We start from the raw sequence: 23,928 nt of genomic DNA, 5'->3' as shown, positions 1-23,928 counted from the left end.
TCTTAATCTTGACTTTTTATTACTTGATAAATGGTTGAAATTATGTCATGTCATTAATTTATTGATAAAATTATTAAAATAATGGTGCCACATTAGTTATTAAGGAAAAAAATTCATATTTTGAGTTTATTAATTCATTTTATTTCTTTCCTTTAAAAAAATAAAATAAAAGAAAACTCAATCTAAAACGTAGAAAAGATTGCAAACTGCCCATACCTCCTTTATTCAATCAAAGCCGGTAGAAAGCTCTAGACAATTTCAAAATTGGCTTGAATGAGTAAGGCGTAAAGCAAACTAATATTTGTAATTTTGTATAGACAAAATGTTGAACGTCTGAGAAGAAAATAGATTATTAAGGTTATTGATCGAATTTATAAGATTGCTATTGAGTTTTGTTGGGTATAACAGGTGGTTAGGCAGTCCATGTATGGCTTGCGATGGGCTGGATTTTTAGGGGTAACCTTTGCTCTTGTGTTGGCACGGCTGTGAGACAAAGGAGGAGGTGGAATTTGCAGATTCTGGTCTTCCATGTTTTAGGTCTGAGTTTTATTTTCTATTAACAAAAATTTTAAAATAAGATTTGTTTTTTTTTAATAATTGACATGGCACCATTATTTTAATAATCCATATTTATATATCTATCATATATAACTTTTGTTACCCGTTCTTTATTGGCTATACAAATTAATGGGAAGTATATATTTAAAAACACTAAAACAATATGTATTTTTGTTTGGGCAGTAGTTACAGGAAAAAAAAAAAGAAAAAGAAAATACAAACACTTCTTTAAAATAGCAACAAATCGGCAATTAAGCCTTTTAAAAAATAAATTATTAAAAAAAAAAAGCAAATAGTAACCAATTATTTTTAACCTCTTTTATCAATAAATTTTTTTTTTTTTCTTCACCTCACTCCTCACACACGTTCACCAAATTTTGTTTTGTCTTTAAAAGCCCACACCATTTCAACGGGTAATCACTTGCAACATCTATCCAATTTTTTCCTTCTCAGTAATGCCCCTTTTTACCCTCCGAGAAGATACTCAGGGAAACTTGAAGAGAGAATAGAGCCTACCGCCACCGTCAGCCAGCTAACCTACAACGTTTTGCTACTGTGGGTAGTTATAAATGTTGCAAGTTTCAAATTCCTTCCAAAAAAAAAAGAAACACTTATTTCTTCTATCTCTGTATACGCTTTCTCTTTCTCTCTCACCCTCTCTATACTTCATTTCCTGCACAACTTTAAGACAATTTCTCCATCTAAATTTTTCCTATTTGCAGAAGTACTGAAAGCAACATTTCACTTTATAGAAAAGTGCCAAAGCAAGTCCAAAGGTCCACTGTAAGTCCTAAAATTAATTGCTCTTTGCAATTTTCTAATGCAGGTTTTTGTTTGGTGAGAAACTGAGAGAAAAGAGAAGGAAAATAAAGGGTTTTGGATCTTGGTCTAATTATATATATATTTTTTACTGTTCAGAAACCGTAGGCAAACACAGAGAGAGATGAACGAACTGCTAGTCGACCACCCACCATCAGACCGTCGAAACTGTAAAGAGGGAAGGGTTTTTTTTTTTTTTTTTTTTTTAACGCTTTTTCGGATTTGAGTATTAAGTACAACTCCTACAACTCAGTTTTAGGTATTTGTGTAGACTCAGCTCGTTTTGGGCTTTTGGGTTTCTCTCAAAATGTTTGTCTTCTCAATCTAATGTATGATAAGCTTTATCAATTCAATATATTCGCTTTTGTTATTTTTATAGATTACGAAAATTAAAAAAAAGATTGGTTAAGTTTTGGGTATTCACTGTAAATCAACAAAATTATTAATTTTATGTTTCAATTTTGTTTTAGGCCCTCTTGATGTCGTTTTTCCTGTGATGAATGTGTTGTTCATTGGTTATGCATGTTCAATTTTTCGTTTTTTTTTTTTTTTTTTTTTGTTAGTTCTGTTATGTTTTCATGGCGAGATTTAAGTTTTGTTGTAATTGGTTTTTTATTTTATTTTCTGGTTTTATGTGTTGTTAAATCCATAAATCAGACTAATAAGACTTTGGTTCTATGCCCTCTGAGTTGCAAATGTTGGGTTAAAATTATATGAAAAATCTAATTGTGTTACCAGTGTTCTCAAAAAGTTCTATTGCAAATGTCTAATTGCAGTAGTTAATAACATTCTATGCAATTTATATATATTTAGATTATTGCATTGATCTTGATGCCAGAGTTTAAATTGGTGAATGGTCATTGCTTAATACCACCAAGTAAAACAAATTTGGCACTTAAGAGCATTCACAGCAGGAGAGCTAATATTTAGAGACTGTTTGGCTCCTACTTTTTCATCACTCAATTTCTATCACTTATCACTAATTACTCATCATTCATTATTCATCACTCATCACCCATCACTCTAAAATTAATACCCGTTTGGCTCCATCATTGAAATGTCATTATTTATTTTTTTTCACACTATTTGTGGCCCCATACCTGTCACTGGTGTAGCATTTTTTTTTTTTCTTTCTTTAGTACCCAAAAACCCGAACCAGTGAAAGAAGAAAGGGAAAAAAAAAGTTCAGATCACCCGAACCCAGAGAAAGAAGAAAGGAAAAAAAAAAAAAAACCCAGATCACCAAACCCAGTGAAAGAAGAAGAAGAAAAAAAAAAAGTGAAGAACACCGGGGAGACCGAACCTAGAAACCAACGTGAAAAGAAAAGAAAAGAAAAAAGAAAAGAAAGGAGAATAGAAAAGAAACCCAGAAAGTGAAAAGAGAAGAAAAGGAGAATAGAAATGAAAAGAAGAAGAAGAAAAAAAAAAAAAAAAGAACCAAACCCAGAAAGTGAAAAGAAGAAGAAGAAGAGGAGCAGGTCTATCCCAGACCTGTGAAAGACAAAAAGAAAAGAAAAAAAAAAAAAAGAGAAAAGAAGATAGAGAGGGAGCAAAGTCTGACTGTGGGACCAGGTGTGTAATGCTATTTATAAGTTTGCCATTAAAAACAAAGAATTGGAAACTGAAAACAACCAAAAGTTGTTTTCAGTTTTCACAACTCATAACTCAAAAGGTAGAGAATTGAATGTTGGAAACAGAGTTATGAAAACAAAGAAATTGTGCAGGCAAACGAGTATTTTGTTATGGGTCCCACCATTTTTGAGAATTGAGTTATGAAAATAGAGAATTGAGTCATGAAAACTAGTGAACCAAACAGCCTCTTAGCTATTTAGCTCCGCCAAAAGTTATTTTATCTATTTTACCTACACATATGTTGTAGGAGTGGATCTATTTTAGTTTTCTACACAATAAAATAATATAAACATCATAATAAAATATTATAACCACTACAATAAAATAATATATTTCACTACTAAAAAAAAAATCCACAACTCCAACCCCAACCACCTCCACCATCAGCCACGGCCACAACCACCACCAACACGACGACCACCACCACCACTAGTCCACAGGAGGAAAAAAAAAAACACCAAATCTCCAATCTTTTTCCTCAGCCACCGCCACAACCACAACCACCACCACCACCACCACTAGCAATCCACAGCAGGAAAAAAAAAAAAAAAAAAAACCCAAATCTCCAATCTTTTTCCTCAACCACAGCCACAACCACCACCACCACTACTAGTCTACAGCAGAAAAAAAGAAAAAAAAAATACCAAATCTCTGTAATAAGGGTGGGTGGACGAGCTCCATAGGTTTCCCAGTCAGGTACCCAATATCCACGAGCAAGCACTCTGATCGACAGTATGGGTCTGAGGCGATCGACAGCTTGGGACAGCTGGGTCAGGTCGGCGACGGGGAATGAGGGAGCTTGAGAGTGATGGTGAGAGAGGAGAGTGACGGTGAGTTTTGAGAGCGGCTTGGGATGGCTGGTCGGGCTAGAGTGAGAAGGAGGATGAGAGCTTGAGGACAACTGGTCGGGACGGTGAGATTGCATAGTGACTGAGAGAGGATGAGAGCTAGAGAGAGTTATGGGGAGAGGATGAGACTTCAGATGGAGGTGCGGAGTGAGAGAGAGGCACGGAGTGAGAAAGAGATAAAAGAATGAAAAAAAAAGGAGTGGTATTATTTTAATCCCCCAGCCATAATTAAATAGTACTTTTTTTGTTTAGCTCTCATGAACAATGCACATCTATCTATAGATGTGCACTGTTCATGTGGAGCTAAAAAAAATGGATATAGCTCCACTGCTGGAGCATAATTTTGGTATTGGAAGAGTTAAATTATAGCAATCTAGCACCACTGTTGTGAGTGCTCTAAGTTTTTGCTATAGGGAATTTCAGACTTTGGTCTATGTTATTTAACCTGACTTGTGGTCATCTTTTTCTATATCTCATAAATGACATATTTTTCTTTGAAGTGATTGGCATTATTAAAACAAAGGCCTTGATAAAAGAAAGTTGTTGTACATCATGTTGAGTGTCTCTCATATTATCAGCATCTTTTGGAACTTTAGGAAAATTGCGAAGACTCGAGTTCCACGTGGATAATTTTCCACTTCAGCACTGCTAGCAGAAGGAACTCGAGTCTCTAAGACTCAAATTGCCATGGTGAACTCGAGTTGAGAGACTTGAGATGCTAGTTTCCTAAATAGTTTGGAAACGTTGTTAACTAAAGAAATTGTTAGCGAAATGATGTTATTTTGCAAATATTCCCTTGTGAACCTTAAGGACTAGGTTGCACAGACACACCATTTTTGGCGTCGTGTTGGTGTTGAACACATGTCGGACACCAAAACGGATACGACTCGCCAGATTCCGGTGTCCAGCGAGTGTCCTCTATTTTTTTTTTTTCGGCTTCTTTGACACGGCTTCGACAAGTCCAACATGCTAGCAGTGGAAAAAAAAAATCACAGATTTTGATAGATGGACTTACCAATACCATTGATTTTGTGATATACCCTAGAACAAAGAAGCCATTTAGAGTCTGAGAAGTCATTTTGAGAAACCCACATCTCAAGTTCTCAACCCACCCTCCCTCTGACTTTTGCCCGCTGCCGCTACCCTTTATCCCTCGCCGAAGCTAGATTGGGCGGATCGGCGAGCTCCATAGACATCAACACCGTGCCCAGGTGCCTTGTCCCTTCCGGTGATCTCTCTTTCTCTCGGCGTAGACAACAGTTCCGACCTCCTCTCTCTGTTTTTTTTTTTTTTTTTCTTTCTTTCAGATATTAATTTTGGTGTATAGGTCATAACGCATTTGTTTGTTTATGAAACGTGGGAATGGGTCATAACTGTTACTCACTTATTTATAACATGTTTGTTCATATTTTTTTCTTTTTTCTTTTAATCCCACTCTCACAGTCTCACTGTTACTGTGTTTCTTTACTCAACCTTTTGTTTTACTTTATAAATTATAATGTTTATTATGAATTTAGTGATTTTTGTTTTTGTGTGTCTTGCTATAGTTTTATTTATTTATTAAAGTTAAATATTGTAGGTGATTTTACTAAAATGAATACTGGAAGTGAAAAATCATCAGCTAAGACAGCTGCTCCTTTATGGAAATATGTTACCAATTTAAATTCTAGACAAAAACGTATATTATGTCTAAAAATATTAAAAAATATGCCTAAATATAAAATTTAATTAATTATTTAACTGTCGTGTCCCCGTCGTGTTGTGTCCTTATTTTTCAAAAATTGCCGTATCCCCGTGTCCGTGTAACATAGCCTAAGGATTCCAATGTTGGTGGTGGATCGTGGTGGCTAGAGTTCCATGAAAAGCAAACGATTGGATTTGATGTTGGTGGGGGTGCTAGGCTAATTTTTTATTCCTTCATTTTTTATTGATTTTTGGTGGTGGTGAGATGTCGGTGGTGGGGCCAAGTTGTGGGTGTGTTTAGGTTTGATTGTTGTGTTGTATGTGGTGGTTGTGGATTGGCTTTGCTTGGTTGATTTTCAATTGACTTGTGTTTGATTTGTTTGGGTTTGATATTGGATTTGGTTGGTTGATATGGGATTGATGGAGAGATGGAGCAATGAGATGAAGGAAAACATTAGGTTTAGTTGATTTGGGTTTTGAGAAGAAGAGAAAAGTGAATTGGGGGAGCTTCACACAGAGAGAGAGAGAGAGAGAGAGAGAGAGAGAGAGAGAGAGAGAGAGAGAGAGAGAGTGTGTGTGTGTGTGTGTGAAATGAATGAAAAATGGGGTGTTTTTTTTTGGTTATTTATATTATTTTAATGGATTGGCTGGTTATCTCTATATATTAAGAGGATTTAGAAAATTAGTTAGACCTTTAGAAAATGTCAAAAATACCCCTAAGCTAATTAGATAATCCTTATTCTTAAAAAATAAAATAAAAAATAGGGTTAAAATTGTAATTCAACAAAATTAAAAAAAAAAGAAAAAAAAATGAAAAAAAAAAACTACAAAAGAAACTTTTTCCGTAAAAATTAGCACTTTCTATTTAAATATATTTCACACACGTTTGATACATTTTTTCCTAAAAACTAGCACACTAAACCCAACAGTTTACTCTATTTCAAATCCTAAATTTTAGTTTCTTAAAAATCTCTTCCTATGTAATCTCACGAACAATAGATAAATTCAAATTAAAAAATTACATTAAACTCAAAATAAATAAATAAAGAGTCCCATCGCACATGCGGAGCGCGTGTGATGAGGCTAGTATTATTTAATATGTTGAATGTTAAAATAGAAGATGAGATATATGGTGTATTGTTAAATGGTACGTTGGAATAGATAAAGTAATTTTTTGACGTATTAAAATATGATTTTTTTTTTTTAAGTTTCAATGCTGGTGCTAAATGAATGCATGACCTACATAAATCCTAACCCTACAAATAAAAAATGGGTTTTGCTAACATATGTTTTTAGGGCATATATTATTAAACTATTTTAGGAATTTTTTAATGAAAAAGTGACTAATTTTTTTGACTTTTTTTTTTTTCAATTTTCCATTAAAAGTTTCGTAAATTGAATGATTAAGAGCATATTATGTTCTAGGATGGTACATTTTTGGGGGGGGGGGGGTTGTTGCTATTGAAGAGAGGACATTTTTAAAAGAAAAGAAATCCAAGTATTAGGTTCTTTTTCAAGGCACTCCAAGTGTGTAGGAGGTTGGTAGCTTTCAGGATCACAACACTCTATGCTTCAAAACTGCCTATTTTGACACCATTTCCATGTAGAAGGTTGGTAGCTTTCAACATCACAACTATATGCTTCAAAACTACCTATTTTGATGCTATTTACATGTAGGAGGTTGGTAGCTTTCAATATCACAACACTCTATGCTTCAAAACTACCAATTTTGATGCCATTTCCATGAAGGAGGTTGGTAGCTTTCAACATCACAACACTTTATGCTTCAAAACTGCCTATTTTGACTGAAGGAGGTTGGTAGCTTTCAGCATCACAACACTCTATGCTTCAAAACTTTATGCTTCAAAACTACCTATTTTGATGTCATTTCCATGTAGGAGGTTGGTAGCTTTCAACATCACAACACTCTATGCTTCAAAACTACCAATTTTGATGCCATTTCCATGAAGGAGGTTGGTAGCTTTTAGCATCACAAAACTCTATGCTTCAAAACTACCTATTTTGACACCATTTCCATGTAGGAGGTTGGTAGCTTTTAGTATCACAACACTCTATGCTTCAAAACAGCCTATTTTGACGCCATTTCCATGTAAAAAAAACCTAAGACTTAAAACTAAAAACGCAATGGCTCGCTCCTCCTTGTTGTTGCCCTACTTCTCAGGCTCAAGCTCATTTAGAATTATTTTCTTCTTCATCCCCACAACCTTAGCTCTCTTCTGCATATCCACCACCTTTTACCTCTTCACCCATTATCATCCACTTGACCCATCCTTTTTAGGCCTCAATTCTCCATTTGGGTCTTCAACTTTCTCTCCCCTTACTCGCCAAACCGTCTCTATTTCATTTCACAATCATTCCAAAACACCCTTTCAATTGCAAGTGCCCCAAATTGTTCATTTGGGAGAAGAAGGATTTGGAAGTCAGGGCCCTTTAGAACCTTGATTCCCCCCAGATGGTAATGGTATGTCAATTCTAGTTTTTTCTGCTTCTGGGTCTCACTTGTGTGTCTAAAAGTATTTCTATTATATGTGTGTGTTTTCTTGTAAAGAAAACACACGTTTTTAATAGTTCTCAAAAGCTATCTTACAATAATCAGAAAAACTACTTAAATAGCTAACAATAAAATGCATAAAGAAACCCTAATTATTAAATGCTCGGGCTTGCTTAATCTCAAACCCAATAACTAATAGGCTCCATCCATAAGGCCACAGGTTGGGCCATCTTCTTTTTGCTCTTCCTCCCATACATGCGTATAATTGGGGGCTTGTACATTGTATCCACACCAACTCCCCCTGGGTGAGAAGAACTCGACCCCGTCGAGTGGAAATTTGAAGAGCTCTAATAGTACTCCAACAAGTCAAGATCCAGTCATTGTAGCTCATCTCAAGTAATCCATGTGCAATCAGAATCTGGTCACCCTCACCTCCAAACTAGGAAACGGTGAACTCCTCCATCCCTAGTAGAAACAATCTGCTCATCTAAAATAGCATCAATAGATTCTTTATGTGCATAGGACAGATTCAAGGGTAAAGGGGTAGGAATAGGAGCAGCAATAGGATCAAGCAAAGGCTCATCAAAAGGGGTATCAAGAATAGCTATGGGGCTTTTATAAGCAACTAGATCCTCAATATTAAACGAGGACATAATACCATAATCATGAGGAAGGTCAATAACATATGCATTTGGGCCCATTCGTTTCAATACCTTGAATGGACTTGCACTACGAGCCTGAAATTTCTTAATGGTCCTAGAGGAAACTGTTTAGGTCAAATCTGAATCATGACATAATCCCCTACCTGAAACTCTGCATGACGCCGATGAGTGTCAGCATGAATTTTATATTGAAAATTACTTACCTGAATTTTTTTGCGAATTTCATTATGCAAATCATGAATATGTCTTGCAAATGCCTCAGTAGATTCAGAAATCCTAACATGTGGGGACATGGGCAAAAGATCTAAGGACTTCCTAGGTGTATATCCATGGACAACCTAAAAAAGACTAGCGCCTATAGACCTATTGACAGAGTTATTATATGCAAGTTGGGCTATAGGAAGAATTGAATCCCAATTTCGATTAGCTTCACCCACTAGACACCGAAGGAGGTTGCCTAGACTACAATTGACCACCTCAGTTGACTATCAGTTTGAGGATGAAATGCCATGGAAAATTTCAATTTGGTGCCTACTAAATGCCACAAAGTCTTCCAAAAATAACTCATAAAGCGAACATCCCTATCAAACACTATGGTTTTGGGAAGACCATAAAGTTTGACAATCTCATCAAAGTAAAGATTTGCAATCTTAGAAGTGTCAGAGGTCTTAGAACATGGTAAGAAATGAGCCATCTTAGAGAAGTGATCAACAACTACTAGAATAGAATCATGCTTCCTAAAGGTGCGGGGCAAACCTAACACAAAGTCCATACTCACATTTTGCCAAGGGCGATCTGGCACAGGTAGAGGTGTGTACAAGCCAGTGTTTTGCTTGCGATGTTTTGCTTGCTCGGGCCAATTCACAATCGCTTGAACCTTTTAGGGGTCGACAGAAACTCCCTCAGAGGATACTATGAAACCTAGGAAGACGACTTTATCGGTGAAGAAAGAGCACTTCTTGAGATTGCCATATAAACTCTCCTTCCTAAGAGTAGTACAAACTTGAGTTAAGTGGTCTAAGTGTTGCTCCCTAGACTTACTATAGATGAGGATGTCATCAAAGTACACAACCAAAAATTTCCCCATAAAAGGTTTGAGCATTTGAGTCATCACTCTCATAAAGGTACTAGGAGCATTAGACAATCCAAAAGGCATGACCATCCACTCATATAAACCATCCTTCATCTTGAAGGAAATTTTCCACTTATCACCAGAATGAACCCTAATTTGATGATAGCCGCTTTTCAAGTCTATCTTGGAGAAGATCGTTGCTCCAGTCATCATATCCAACATGTCATCCAACTAAGGGATAGGAAAATGATATTTCACAATAATCTTGTTGATGGCACGACTATCAACACACATCCTCCAAGTTCCATCTTTCTTTGGAGTTAAGAGTGCAGAGACTGCACAAGGACTCATGCTTTCACGAACAAAACCCTTCCTAAGTAGTTCTTCTACTTGCCTTTGCAACTCGGCATGCTCTATAGGGCTCTAACTATAGTGAGGCAAGTTAGATAGGGTTGCTTCGGGCACAAAATCTATGGCGTGTTGTATGTCACTCATAGGTGGTAAATGATCAGGGAGTTCCTCAGGGAAAACATCCTTAAATTCCTAGAGTAAAACATCTTTAAATTCCTGGAGCACTGGCTTCACTTCTTCAGGTTGCTCCTCACGGGTCTCTTTATGAAGCTCCCTGACAACTAAGACAAACACAATGAATTCTTGAATTGCTACCCTTTCAAATGCCTTTGGGCTTATGATGTTCAGGCTTTTCACCTTTGGTGCTTCTTTCTTCTTGCTTATGTCGATTGGCTTGGGTTTCAAAGGATTGAGCACAATCTTCTTACCTTCAAACATAAATGAGCAAGAATTGGATTTACCCATGAAGGGTGACATCCAAATCATAAAGCCAAGGTCTACCTAAGATAATATGCCCTACATTCATGGGAATTACATCACACCATATTTCAACCTTGTAGGTGATGAATTAAAGTGGGACAAAACATTTTTCTTTTATGGCTATGAAGGAAGTATCCACCCAAGAAACTTTATATGGGTTAGGGTGTGGGGCCAATTTCAAGCCTAGGCAAGAAACAACATTAGAGGAAACCACATTAATGCAACTCCTACTATCTATAATAACCTTGCAAGTTTTGTCTCCACACTTAGTGTAAGTTTGGAAGATGGTACTCTTTCACCAATCATCAGTGTCTCTTTGATCTACCAAAGCACACCTTACCACATTCACTCTAGGGACACCAAAGTCCTTGAAGTCATCAACCTCGGGAAGGATGGCTCTAATGCATGCAAGGTAGTTAGGATCATCTTCCCATTCTGCCTCAACATCTTGGGTTTCTTCAACATTTGGATCATACACCAACTCCTCAACATCTGCTACCTTTTCATCATCCTCTTGAATGACAAGGGTCCTAGAGGGACATCTAGTTGCGATATGTCCAACCCCATTGCATTTGAAGCATTGGAGGCAAGAGCCTAATCTTGAAGGCTCATTGATCACACCTTTTCCCTTATCCTCTTTTTCTATTGGGATGCTATTAGGGTTGACCTTAGGGGGTAAGGCAAGTCTAGATTTGCTACCAAAAGGTTGAGGGCTGGTAGGAACCCTCCGGAATTCAGAACATCGCCAAAAGATAGATTTGGATGCTAACTCACAATTCCTAGCAAGGCCATATGCTTTTGCTAAGGTAGTGACTTCTCGGGTGATAATCTCGCGTAATATGTTAGCATTTAAACCTTTCTTGAACCTATTAAGTGTAATAACCTCTTCCTTGACTATTCGAATTCGCCTCTTAAATTCCTTGAATTTCTCTATATATTCAGCTACAGGAGCAGTGCCTTGTTTTAGGCGATCCCATTCCTCGATGAGGGAGCTCCTATAAGTTGGAGGAAGATAATTCCTCGAGAGTGCATCTCCATCTCAAGCAAATCAGTAATGGGGGTCTCACATTATCGCCTAAGGGTATCCTTAAGGTCCTCTCAAAAAAGGTTGGCTCTTCCAATTAATTTCATCTTGGCATATCTCACTTTCTTATTCTCAGCCCAATGGTAATAGTCAAAGAATTTCTCCATTTGACGTAACCAATCAGTGAAAACCCATGGGTCTAGGTAGCCATTAAAGGTGGGTGCTTCTATCTTTTCCTTGGACATCCTATCATCATAATCCTTAGGACCATTGTGATTATAGTGATCATGTTCAAAGTTTGGAGCCCTATTAAAGTAACCGTGGTTATTTTGCCTAAGCATGTTTTCTCCCTCATGGTTAATAGTCTCTCTTTGAGATGCTTCAACTCGCTTTACCCTATCCAGTAAATCATGGACACTTTTTGCTAGGTCTTCTATGGTTTCCTCTAAGCAGGGCCTAGGCTCAAAAGTGGATTGACGTTTAGGGTTTGATATGATGCGACCACTACGTAGATGCATGCAGCACTATATTTATGAATGCAGTTGAGATTCTCCAAAAATTCAAGTAAACAATTCTCAATATAAAATTAAGGTCAAGCAAGAGTGCATGCAGAGACTAGATCAATGAGTCAAAGGAATAAATTGCAGTCAAGTAGTGACAGTGTTCACAATATTGAGAGATAGCCCAAATTAAAGTCAAATTCCAATAAGGTCCACAATTAATAATGAGAATCAGATATTTCAAACAAATTGTTTTTTTTTTTTTTTGGAATTTTAAAATGGGTAATGAAAGAAAGCACAAATAATAAAATAGCTAACATGAGCCACTTGATAATCACGAGCTTGGCTCCTCAATTGAGTGGGTCTAATTGGACAAAATGGATTTGTGAAAAAAAAAAAAAAAAAGGACGTAAGGGCCATGCGTGCAATGGGTTGGCAACAGTAAACACTTTTTTTTTTTGGTGAAATACAATAAAGAAAGAACTACAGTTTAAAACTAAAGCATCGAAGCTAAAGAAACTAGAAGCAAAGAAACAAGAGAAAAGAAGCGGTAGAGCAGTCACGAATGGTGCTGAAGTCAACGATTGAGAGGCGGTATGGGCTTATCGGCGTTCGCTGTCGGCAGTGCTTAATGGTGCAGATCGGGCTCGATGGAACCTGTGAAGCATGAAGCGGCATGGTGGGAGTGGTGTCGACGGCGAGTTGGCATAGGTGGTTCTCGACGGCCTGATCCCATCGGCGGCTCTCGTTGACTTTCAAACCTTTTTTTTGGTCTGGTGGCTAATGGGCTTGCGTGGGTCACCTTTTTTTTTTTTTTTTTTTTTTTTTTTTTTTTTTTGTGATTTGTGGGTTGTGGGTTCTGTGATTAGAGGCAGGCACGGATGGTGGTCACCGGCTTGGGAGGCATCGCTGGCTTCTCTATTGGCTTGGGGGTGAAAAACTCATGTGGGGCTTGGGGGAATATACAGATTGCAGGGGCTGGTTTGGGCTTGTTCAAGATCTTGTGGGGCAAAAACTTGAAAGGTACTGTCATATTGGCTGGCTTGCTCTTTTGATGGTTTTGCTTTCAAGTAGTTGTCTCTGGTTGTGTTGTATGGATTGGAAGTCTGCTCTGATACCAAAACATCAATAAGGATAAACCTAATAGAAGCAAAACTGGAGTTGGCACCATTGTAAAAAAAAAAAAAAAAACACGTTTTTAATAATTCTCAAAAGCTATCTTACAATATTAATAATAAAAAGTGCTTAAATAGCTAACAATAAAATGCATAAAAAAATTCTAATTATTAAATGCTCGGGCTTGTTTAATCTCAAGCCCAATAACGAATAGACTCCATCCATAAGGCCATAGGTGGGGTCGTCTTCTTTTTGCTTTTCCTCTCATACATGTGGGTATAGTTAGGGCTTGTACCTCATGTCCGCACCATTCACCCTTTGTGTATTATTTACTATTTTTGGAAAGTTGGAATCTTTGTTGTAAACCAAGGCAAAAAATAGACAGCTTGTAGCTGGGTTCACTGGCATGTAAATTCTGATATTTGTGCTGATGAGCTTGCTCTTCATGAATTTATTTGGTATTTCCTATGGACTTTGGGGTGGGATTATTGTTTATAAACTTCTGCTAATGGGTGATGGAAAAAAATTACTATTTGATTTTCTTGGCAAGAATTTTCATTGTCTTGAAATGGGAAATTAGAACCTCCATCAACTTTGCCTAGCTAATACAACCTCTGCATTGTTGAGGTTAGTTCTTCAATCTGTTTTTCAAACCAAAACATCAATAATAAAAGGTTTTTGTTGTCCTTTTTTCCCTACGGTTCTGAGAAAATTACTAATATATTTACTAATACAACTTTGCCTAATACAACTTCTGAGAAAATTACTAATAGATTTCTTGGCAAGGAATACAACTTTTGTCTTATAAAAAGATGAAAGTTGTGTTTTGTAAGTCAAAGGCCAACTGCAACTTCCATTTTAATAAAACTTAAAATTGTCTTTTGGTCACATAAAAGAAAATTTTGTATGACTACCCTTGAAATTAGCAAATTTCTTTTTTGCTTTATTTATTGCACTGATAGTTGAAGGTCAATTTGATCAATCTGCATGATGAGATCAGAGTTCGGTCTGATATATTGAATATAAATATCTTGCAACTGAATGACCTTGTATCATGTATGCTTCGAAGGACCCTTATACATCCATCTTTGCTCTGAATAGATAAAAGTGACCTTCTCTAAAATCTAAGAGTGCTTAATAGATAACTTGTCTATACTTAGAATAGATGTTTTTGGCTGCATCAGGTTCTAAAAATTTCAATTTGATTGTGGCTCTCTTAGCGTTTTTTCCCCCCCAACAAATACATTCTTTATAAGCAATAGCTTCACTAAGAACAAGATGATAAAAAAAAAAATTATAAAATTATAAAAAAAAAAGTCCTATTTTTAAGATATGTTTATGATGCTATGGATCTTTTGCTACTTGCTTATGTTGTCTTATGGTGGATATTTTGTTTGAGGACTAGGACACTTTTATGAAAGTAAGGTTAGCGGATTCTGCACTCTCATCTTGTATTGGTTAGTGTTTTGTGTCATATGAACAAATTTCCGGAATATGTCCAGCTTCAATGGAGTCAGTCATGCAATACAGTACTGGGTAATATCCTCATAATACAAGGTTATTAAATATGCTGATTAAATCAGAGGTGTGAAATATATTAGTGAGTCAAACTGGGAGAGTGTATAATAGTATCCAACTTGATGGATATTTGCCCTTGTTTTGCAGTAGAGGGATCTGTCACATTCAGATGAGTTCACCTGACCATTTGCACTGTTTTTTATGGTTCAGGAAACTATATGAATTACAACGAGGTGTACCATGATAGAGATATCTTTGTGGAAGACTATAAGGAAATGAATAGGAGCTTTAAGATATATGTTTATCCTCACAGGCGAAATGATCCTTTTGCAAATGTGCTGTTGCCAATGGGTTCCGAACCTGGGGTAATTATGCTAGTGAAAGTTACTTTAAGAAGGTCCTTATGAGTAGCCATTTCATCACAAAAGATCCAACCAAGGCAGATCTTTTCTTTCTGCCTTTCTCTATTGCAAGCTTGCGGCATGGCCGCAGAATTGGTGTAGGAGGTATTAAAGATTTTATTAAAGATTACATCCTCAATATTAGTCAGAAGTAACCCATATTGGAATCGGACAGGTGGGGCTGATCATTTCTATGTTGCCTGTCATTCCATTGGACGGTCAGCAATGGATAAAGCAAATGAAGTGAAAGTCAATGCAATTAAGTTGTTGTTCTTCTACCTATTTCCACCCTGGGTACATTGTTCATAAAGATGCATGCCTGCCACAAATTGGCCAAGACAAGGAGTCCTCCCTAATCTTCTTCATCAAACAGGTGAGTTTGGTTTTTATTTTTATCTTCTAATTATCATTTATTTTATACTAGAAATTTATGAAAATAGAGATTTATAAATCCTCTATGTCAAAGTTTAAGAAAGGAGGATATTTTACAATCTCAGAAAGCTAGTATGAAAAGTCATCTTGGTTTATAATTTATTGATTTTTTTTTTTTTTAAGAAGGGCATTTGGGTAGATGACAACTTTTACAGCATTATATGTTATTCAGCTTATAGTTATTTAACATTTTCCCTCCCATCTCCGCTCAAAAAGTGGGGGAAAGAAAAATGAAAATAGAAAAAGGAGTTATATCTTAACTGATTGCACATCTCTTAGACCCAAAAAACCAGATGCATTTTGTCGTGTCTGTCATGTGTGGTTAGATTAATTATTATTTTTATTCTTGAGTGACATGCCCATGTAAACATGACCCCTCTAAGGGCATCCACAACAGATGTTGTAAAAAAATGTCATTTTGCCACACTAAAGACCTACTTTATTATTTTACCACATCATTTTACAACATCTCATTTATCAGATGTTTTATCATTCAATTCTATACATTAAAATAATATTTACTACACATTAAAATAATATATTATCCCCTCCCCATTATCATCAACAACACCGACAGCCATCGCTGGCCATCACCCCACAACCACCACCATTGCCACTATCACTACCACAGCCTATAGCCCACAGCCCACCACCACCATCAGATTAACCCAAATTGCAACCAAAAAAAAAAAAAACCCACAACTAGAGAGAGTCAGAGTGAAAGGCGAACAGAGAGGAGAGGGAAGAGGGTGAGATCGACGACGGCCTCAAGGTGAGATCGGCGAGATCGAGTGTGGTTGAGCATGGGTGAGATCGAGCTACGCCGTCGTCATGAGTGAGATCGTCGTTGGAGCTACGCCGTCGTTGCTGCTGGTGAACATCCTGGACTGTCGAAGAGAGAGGGAACCGGTACAGGAGAAGAGAGAGGGAACCGGTCCGTATCGTTGCAAATTTGCAACGGTACTGTAGATATGTTGTATAATTTTTTAGATTTGGCACATCTCATAAAACTTTATTTTTGTGTTTGGTGTGGCAAATGTGCCAAATATTTAGCATTTGGCACATTTGCCACACCTGCTGTGGATGCTCTAATCAGTAGGAAAAGTCTGTCTCTACTTTTCCTTTTGGTTATTCTTTATGCTGAGCTATAAGCAGTCCTCTACTTAAGTATAGGATGTAGAACCACTTGAGAAATCTCCTAGGTTAGTAGGTTGAAAGTATCTACAGTGGTGTATCTCTAGAGTCATTTCTCTTTAAACAAATTATTTGAATCGTATTACTTCATTGAAGGTCTGATTGTGCAATTCAAGTTACTTTCCCCACCATTATCAAGTAAGCATCTTAAAGTTGGAATGACTTTCTCAACCCCCCCCCCCCCCCCCAAAAAGAAGAAAATAAAGCTATGGCCTTGAAAAATCACCAACGAAACACCACATTTAGAAGCCCACCTACTTTGAAATTTAAACAATTAACCCCATGAGGTAGCAAATTTGACTAGATATTATGCCTCATTAAGAAAGATCACTAGATCAAATCTCCTCTTCCCCCTCTTGGAGCCAAAACTTATTAAAAAGAAAGGTTTTCCCCATGCAAATTTGTGTGCACAAATACAGTCTAGGATTTAGTCTCCTTCAATGAGGGGGAAGTAAGGCTACCTACAAACAAATTCTCCCAGACTATGCAAAAGCTAGAGCCTTGTGCATTGGGTACAACCTTTAACTCTAATCTCCCAATTGTTTATCTTATCTTTTAATCCCTTGATGTCAATTGTCAAGATGGTCAGGTTGAGTAAGTATCAAATCATCGGGATCTCTTTCCATTCTCTACTTTCTTTTTTCATTCACCATTGATAAGGGTCAAAAGACAATATTTGAGTTTCTTTTCTTTTACTTGTGTTGGAATTTTCTTTCAACACCTGCTGACCAGGATCAACATTTCTTCATCAGAAGATGTTTTTCATTCTCAGTTTTTCTCTTTTCCTTTACCATTGCAAAAGGTCAAAAATAATATTCGGCTTTCTTTTCTCTCATTTTTGTCTTGGAATTTCCTCTCTACACCACTGAAGGAGATCAACCTTTATTGTTTGATGTAGTTTGTAGTGGAGTTTAAGGAAAGGAAATTATTATTAAAAAAATCCATTTGAGTGGTAGATCTAAGAATCCAATTTTATTCCTTTTTTGTTCTAAGCAGCTGAACACTGTGAACAGAGTGTTAATTCCTTTTCTAGGCAATTAAACATAGCATTTGCACATTCTGCTTAAGTAGCATTCCTAGTATAAGACCTGTGAAATTGTTGATTGGGTCGATTATCAACCATTTTTATTGATAATTCTGCACCTTTTAGGGGAAAAAAGTATTTTCCCCTTCTATGTTTGAAGTAGTTCACAAGTCCCTCCCTTATCTTTGAAACCGAATAATTTTGCCCTTTATGTTTGGAAAACGAGCTAATGCCTCCAATATGTTACTTTATTGTGGTTCACAATTCTCAACTTTTTCTCTTCCTTGTGGTATACGACTAATAATTTCTTCAAAGAATTCCATTGGATTTAATTGAGAAAGTAAGATTTGGGGTATTTGGTTAGTTCCCACATAGAAGGGAAATTGGTTGGTTTCAAAAGTTAAGGGGAAAATTGCAAACTACCCCAAAGGGCCCAAACATAAAGGGGGAAAGTGCTTCACTCCCCCCCCCCCCCCCCCTTCTTTTTTCCCTAAAAAGATGCAAAATAATATAATATCAATATCATGGCTAACACTCAACAAAACATCATTGTTTATAAAAAAAAAAATGTCCTTTGTCCTTAACAAACGATGTGATTACTTGAGTTAAAATGATATTTGAAAATGTTAGTCAAAATTTCCTTCGCAATCATCAATTAGATTCTTCACAAATCTCACCAAGTGCCATCCATATCTATCTTCCCTTTGTGATGATTTAATCAAACGCTCTTCTCTACCTTTTGCTCCACCATGCAATTTACTTTTTAACTATATCAACTTGTATAAGTTCTTGAATGCTCTCTCTCTCTTTATTACCAGCAAAGAGTTATTTTTTACCCCTTCTATTTTAAGCATTTCCATTTCAACCAATAGTACAGTCACCTGGGTGTCACATGAAGGTTGAAGTGAAGTTAAAAGCAGTACGACTTGATTCTCCTCTCAATTTTACAATTCACATTTGATAATTAAGTAATCAACTCTAAAAAGCATTTCAATGATCCTAATTTCATCACCTTCCTTCAGATGTAGCTAATACAACACTTTAATCAAAGTTCAAATACAAATTTGTAAGTGATTTTCACACACACATTCATAATCAGACAGTGAAAAGTCTACGTAGTGCCCTAATCAATCCTTGTTGCACCATCTTTGACAATGCTTATCCAAAGACATTATTTTCCCATCAAAGGATTTTACCTTGAACTTTGTGCTGGCCATCTATAAGATCCTTAACGAATAGGTTTAATATCAATTTGTGTAAAAAGTACACAAAATTATAAAATAACAAGCTCTACATGACACAAAGTATGACATGATTAATTATCTATGTCACAGGTATATCAACTATCAACAATATGGATTACAAACTATTAACTCTAAAAGTCACATACTTGACACTCTCAAATCTAGGACCCCAAGTTACACAACTAATGATGCTCCTACTACACTATCACACTAGAAAATTTGTCTTCCAATTCTCACACTATACAAAGTTATACGACCACTCATATCTATAGACCATTTTACTTCTTTTTTTTTTTTTTACTGATATGGGATTACTACTCTTATAGAGGATCTATTCCACCTCCTTACTTGTCAATGTGGGATTCCAAAGCTAATAAGGACACCTTGTCTACTAGCTCATAAGTGGGACCCAACACCACGAAATTACAGAATGGAAAGAATAGTCATCTATTTGTTCTCTGATTAACTTCTGGACCAGGTTTCAGTTGATAAACCTAACAGCCAAAGTAGGTTAATTATTATGCTATAAACTATTCTGGCTAGTTTCTGTCTACTCATTTTTGTTTTTCTAATTTCGCTATTGAGGGAGGGGGAGCTGTGTCCATGATATATCAATTTAGCATGCATTGAGATATATTAATGTTAATAAAAATTATGTCGGCATGGTTTTATTGTTGCTGTGATGTCTGAATCAACTGGAACTCATCTTGCTTCCATTACAAATGAAATTACAGGAAGAAGCTCGCATTCTTTGCTGGAAAAATTAACTCCCCAGTTCGAGAAAAACTTCTTCAAGTATGGAGAAATGACACCGAGATCTTTGCCCACTCTGGCCGGCTCAAAACTCCTTATGCTGATGAGCTGCTTGGGAGCAAATTCTGCCTCCATGTTAAAGGCTATGAAGTAAACACAGCTCGTATTGCAGATTCACTATATTATGGTTGTGTTCCTGTGATCATTGCCGACTACCATGATCTCCCATTTGCAGACATATTAAACTTGAAAAGTTTCTCAATTGATGTTGCCACTTTAGATATCCCATTGCTTAAAAAAATCCTTAAGAGGTTTAGCTTTGAAGAATATCTAATGTTACAAAGGAACGCATTGAAGGTGCGAAAACATTTCCAGTGGCACCTTTCCCCTGTTGATTATGATGCATTTTACATGGTTATGTATGAGTTGTGGCTTCGTCGGAGTTCTGTAAGGCTGCCCTCGAATGCTTTTGTTCATCCCAATTGATGATCGTAAATTATTCTCAAGTGATTTTTTGTTTCACAATAGCATTGGCCTTTTGTATTACTTATTACTGATTAATTTCTCTATAAAGCAGTTCAGCATGTCATATCAGTAACTCCGGAAAATGTATAAATTGTTAATTTGTTATATGGAGATTGTGAAAGGGAAATAAGGGGTGCCGTGGGCTACACGCCTGTCAAGATCTTCAATTTTAAGATTGCAAGCTATTCCCAGCAGAAAAACAGTGAATCAAAAAAAAACAAAAGAACTATTAGGCATGGCATATTGCAGCATGTTCTTGCGTGTTTTCTGCACAGAGCATTCTACTTCTTTTGCTAGGTTTGTGAAACTGCCCTACCGCTCAAAGATGAACTGTAATTGCAGGAGTAAATTATTGAAAACAGATCTATATCAGAGATTGGAAACTTTTAAGTTCTGAACCCTATAGGTGAAATACCACAATTAAACACATATTGAGGTTTGAAACTTTGAATCCTCCTGAATTAAAATTTGAAGATTTAAGGGGTTGTCAAGAACGTTTAACATCTTTATCATTGCTCTTCCCAACATCATAATTGTCCATTTTAATCCTCCTGGATTAGATTTTTAAAGATTAAGGGGATATTTATAAACGTTTACTATCATTATCATTGCTCTTCTCAACATCAGTACATCATAATTATCGTGAAATTCTTTGAAGTACCCATTTTAACTGAAAAAAAAAATCTCTAAAATAGCTTATTGGAAGGAAAAATAAAAAATAAAAACTACAATCAGTATCTTCAAGACATGGTTTGTATCATATATGACTTAAAGGAAATTAGTAATAATTTGTAGATAACCAAAGCATTTCATTTTCTTATTATTTTCTCATCAACTCTTTGCTTTTCTCGAAGTTTTTGTTTCCTTTCTTTAAGGGGCCAAGAATTCCTGGAAACAACGAGAATTGAAACAGTACATGAAATATGACATGTTTAAGAGATTAAAAAAAAAAAAAAAAAACAAAAGGAGCTTTATAAATATGACATTTTATATTAGTTTATGGCCATAAAATGAGATGACAAATACATTACGAAAAATGCTTGGAGTGTTGGAAAAAATTATGAAGTCATGCAATTATGTATAAAGTTGTTTAAGTATAAGATAATGGCTTTCATTTGGCCCTTGCCATGTTTGGTATTTATGTATCTTATCTCATCGTCTTTTTAATGAAAGGGGCATTACCATTTACCAGATGGCGGTTTCTACAATTTTAAAAAAATAAAATAAAATAAAATAAACAATAAAAAACTAAAAATCAGAAATAACTTTTGATAGAAGTAAGAAATAACTTCTTTAAATTACAATAAGGAAAGTCTGGATACCAAAAAAAAAAAAAATTCAAGAAAATGAACTTATAAATGTTAAATAATGGTCAATCAAACAATAACAATATACCACCAAACCTTCAACATCTTCCTGCATGCCAATATCCAATTAATTAATATTGGGGGGTTCAATCTCAATTCGACATTTATTCTATTTCTATGCTACAAGTACAAAAAAAGACACGTGAATTAGAATGTCAGGTTTGCTTTACTTGTAGAAGAAAATCTAGTGACAATTTAGGTACATATTCACAAGGTTTTGAAACCCGGACCGCACCATACGGTCCGACCGGAAAAATCTCGAACCTCTCAGTTTTGTGGTTTTTTTTTAACTTCAAGAACTGCTCTATGGGAAAAAAGCAAGGACTCATGCGAACCGTGGTCAGACTGTACGGTTCTGAAAACCGTGGCCAGTTTTTAAGGTTTGGACAGTTCCTCTTTTTTTTAGATCTGGAACCATTGATTTGTAAGGATAAAATAATAATAATAATAATAATAATAATAATAACAAAAACAAAAACAAAAACAAAAACAAAAAAGAAAAAAGAAAAAAAAGAAGAAGACGACGAAGAAAAGAAAGCACAAATTCAGGTCTTTGTGGACAAAGCTAAAGTTTGGCTGCCATTTGAAACTCTTTTTTTCAAGGCTTGTGTCTTTGGAACTTCTAGAGCTCATTTGAAGATAGATGATTTCAGTAACTTGTCGTTGCTTTGGAGGGTGAAATTGATTTGGAAGGTGGAGAGAAAACATGTGCTGATTCTTGCAAGTGGATGAAGAAACTGCATCTGTGTGCTAATTCTTGCAAATGTTAGATTTGCCTTTTCTAGTTTCTGTTCTCTTTTGATTTTAGTCAATTAGATAATTTGGTGGTTTTGAAATATGTGGTGGAGAGTGATGTTTTGTTTGTCAAATATGTGGTGGTGTTAATGAGTCTGTCAGAGTGATAATGCAAACTAGGGAGTAGGTATGAGTAGGACACACAAGGTATCTTTAGGATAATTAATTATATATATGGGACTTCAATCCAACTCGATTTTTCTAATGCCTAATTACAATGTCAAGTTGGTCCCATTTGTCCAAAATTTTTAGTTGAATTTCCAAATAGGAATGTGGAATTACTTCTAAATTCGGTCTTTCTTTTGCCAAATTAACTCTCTCTCCTCATTTCTATCAATAACTTACCACATACTAATATATTATATAGTGTCGCATAAACTCATATTTTAACAATATTCACCCCAAACACTCTACTTTTCAACAACCAAACATGGCAGGACTTTTTTGAATTGATTCTTACCATCACAAATAGTCTCCAATTTTATTGATTCTTACCATCACAAATTATTGTTCATTTGTTACTACTACTACTACTACTATTATTATTATTATTATTATTGAATTGATATTTGGGCTTAGAGATTGAAATATGAACTTAAACTTTTAAGACTATATATATATATATATATATATAAAACAGGAACTCTAAAATTGTAAGTCAAAATAAGAATNTGTTTTTTTTTTTTTTTTTTTTTTTATTCTCTTTGATTGTTAAATGTTATCCTATTGCGTTTTAAAGAATTAAACATAGCATATAAAAATATAATATTATTCTATTACATAGCATGATTTAGATAATTTGGTATTTATTCTATTACATAGAATGATTTCTTATAGTGCTTAATTTAGATGTTAAAGTATGAGACTTTACTAATTTTTGTTTATTTTCTAATCATTTATGGTGGACAAATTACTCTTAATAGTTGTATTAGAAGTATTTTATAATGCCATTTATTTAAAGAAAAGCAAAGGTTAGCCAAATGAAAATAATTGGATAAGTGACAAATTTTAACTTTTGCAATTTTATTTTAATTATTATTATTTTATAACAATGCATGTATAGAAATTTAATTCTTAAATTTTGCTAATAATTTTTTATTTGATAATATGTTTTGGGCGGCCAAAATTATAATTTCTACAAAGAAAATAACCTTAATAGATTATCAAAAATAAAATTTTATCCTAATATTGGTTCAATTAATCATTGTTAAGTTTTATTAATTTTTTTTAGTTACCTTTTTTTGGTGTTTTGGATTGTTCCTATATTACATTTATGATTGTTCCTATAATAAATAAAAATATAATTACAAAATACATTACTCATTATTAGATTAGTTTAAATAGTAAAAAAAAAATTTAATAAAACTATCATAAAAATAATTATCACGTGCAACGCGCGGGTACACAGCTAGTGTTAA

The 23,928-nt window shown here is 35.3% G+C and overlaps 1 protein-coding gene and 1 long non-coding RNA gene across 2 annotated transcripts; both read left to right on the top strand.

The window, feature by feature from the left end:
- Positions 1–961: 961 nt before the first annotated feature.
- On the top strand, positions 962–1,786 carry LOC136066760 (uncharacterized). Its single transcript, XR_010628237.1, has 2 exons — positions 962–1,341; positions 1,477–1,786. It is a non-coding gene; the product is annotated as an uncharacterized LOC136066760 (long non-coding RNA).
- An 11,236-nt stretch (positions 1,787–13,022) lies between these two features.
- Positions 13,023–20,515, top strand: LOC111989128 (probable glycosyltransferase At5g03795). The gene is given in 7 exon segments (XM_024020922.2): positions 13,023–13,164; positions 14,986–15,135; positions 15,138–15,328; positions 15,330–15,442; positions 15,444–15,521; positions 15,523–15,549; positions 19,805–20,515. Coding segments are annotated over 7 exon segments (1,206 nt in total). The 3' UTR covers positions 20,310–20,515.
- The last annotated feature ends 3,413 nt before the right edge of the window (positions 20,516–23,928 follow it).

This window comes from Quercus suber, unplaced genomic scaffold (genome assembly GCF_002906115.3).
Source record: "Quercus suber isolate HL8 unplaced genomic scaffold, Cork oak 2.0 scaffold_45, whole genome shotgun sequence".
NCBI classification, from domain to species: domain Eukaryota; kingdom Viridiplantae; phylum Streptophyta; class Magnoliopsida; order Fagales; family Fagaceae; genus Quercus; species Quercus suber.
This window is presented reverse-complemented; position numbering and strand designations above follow the sequence as displayed.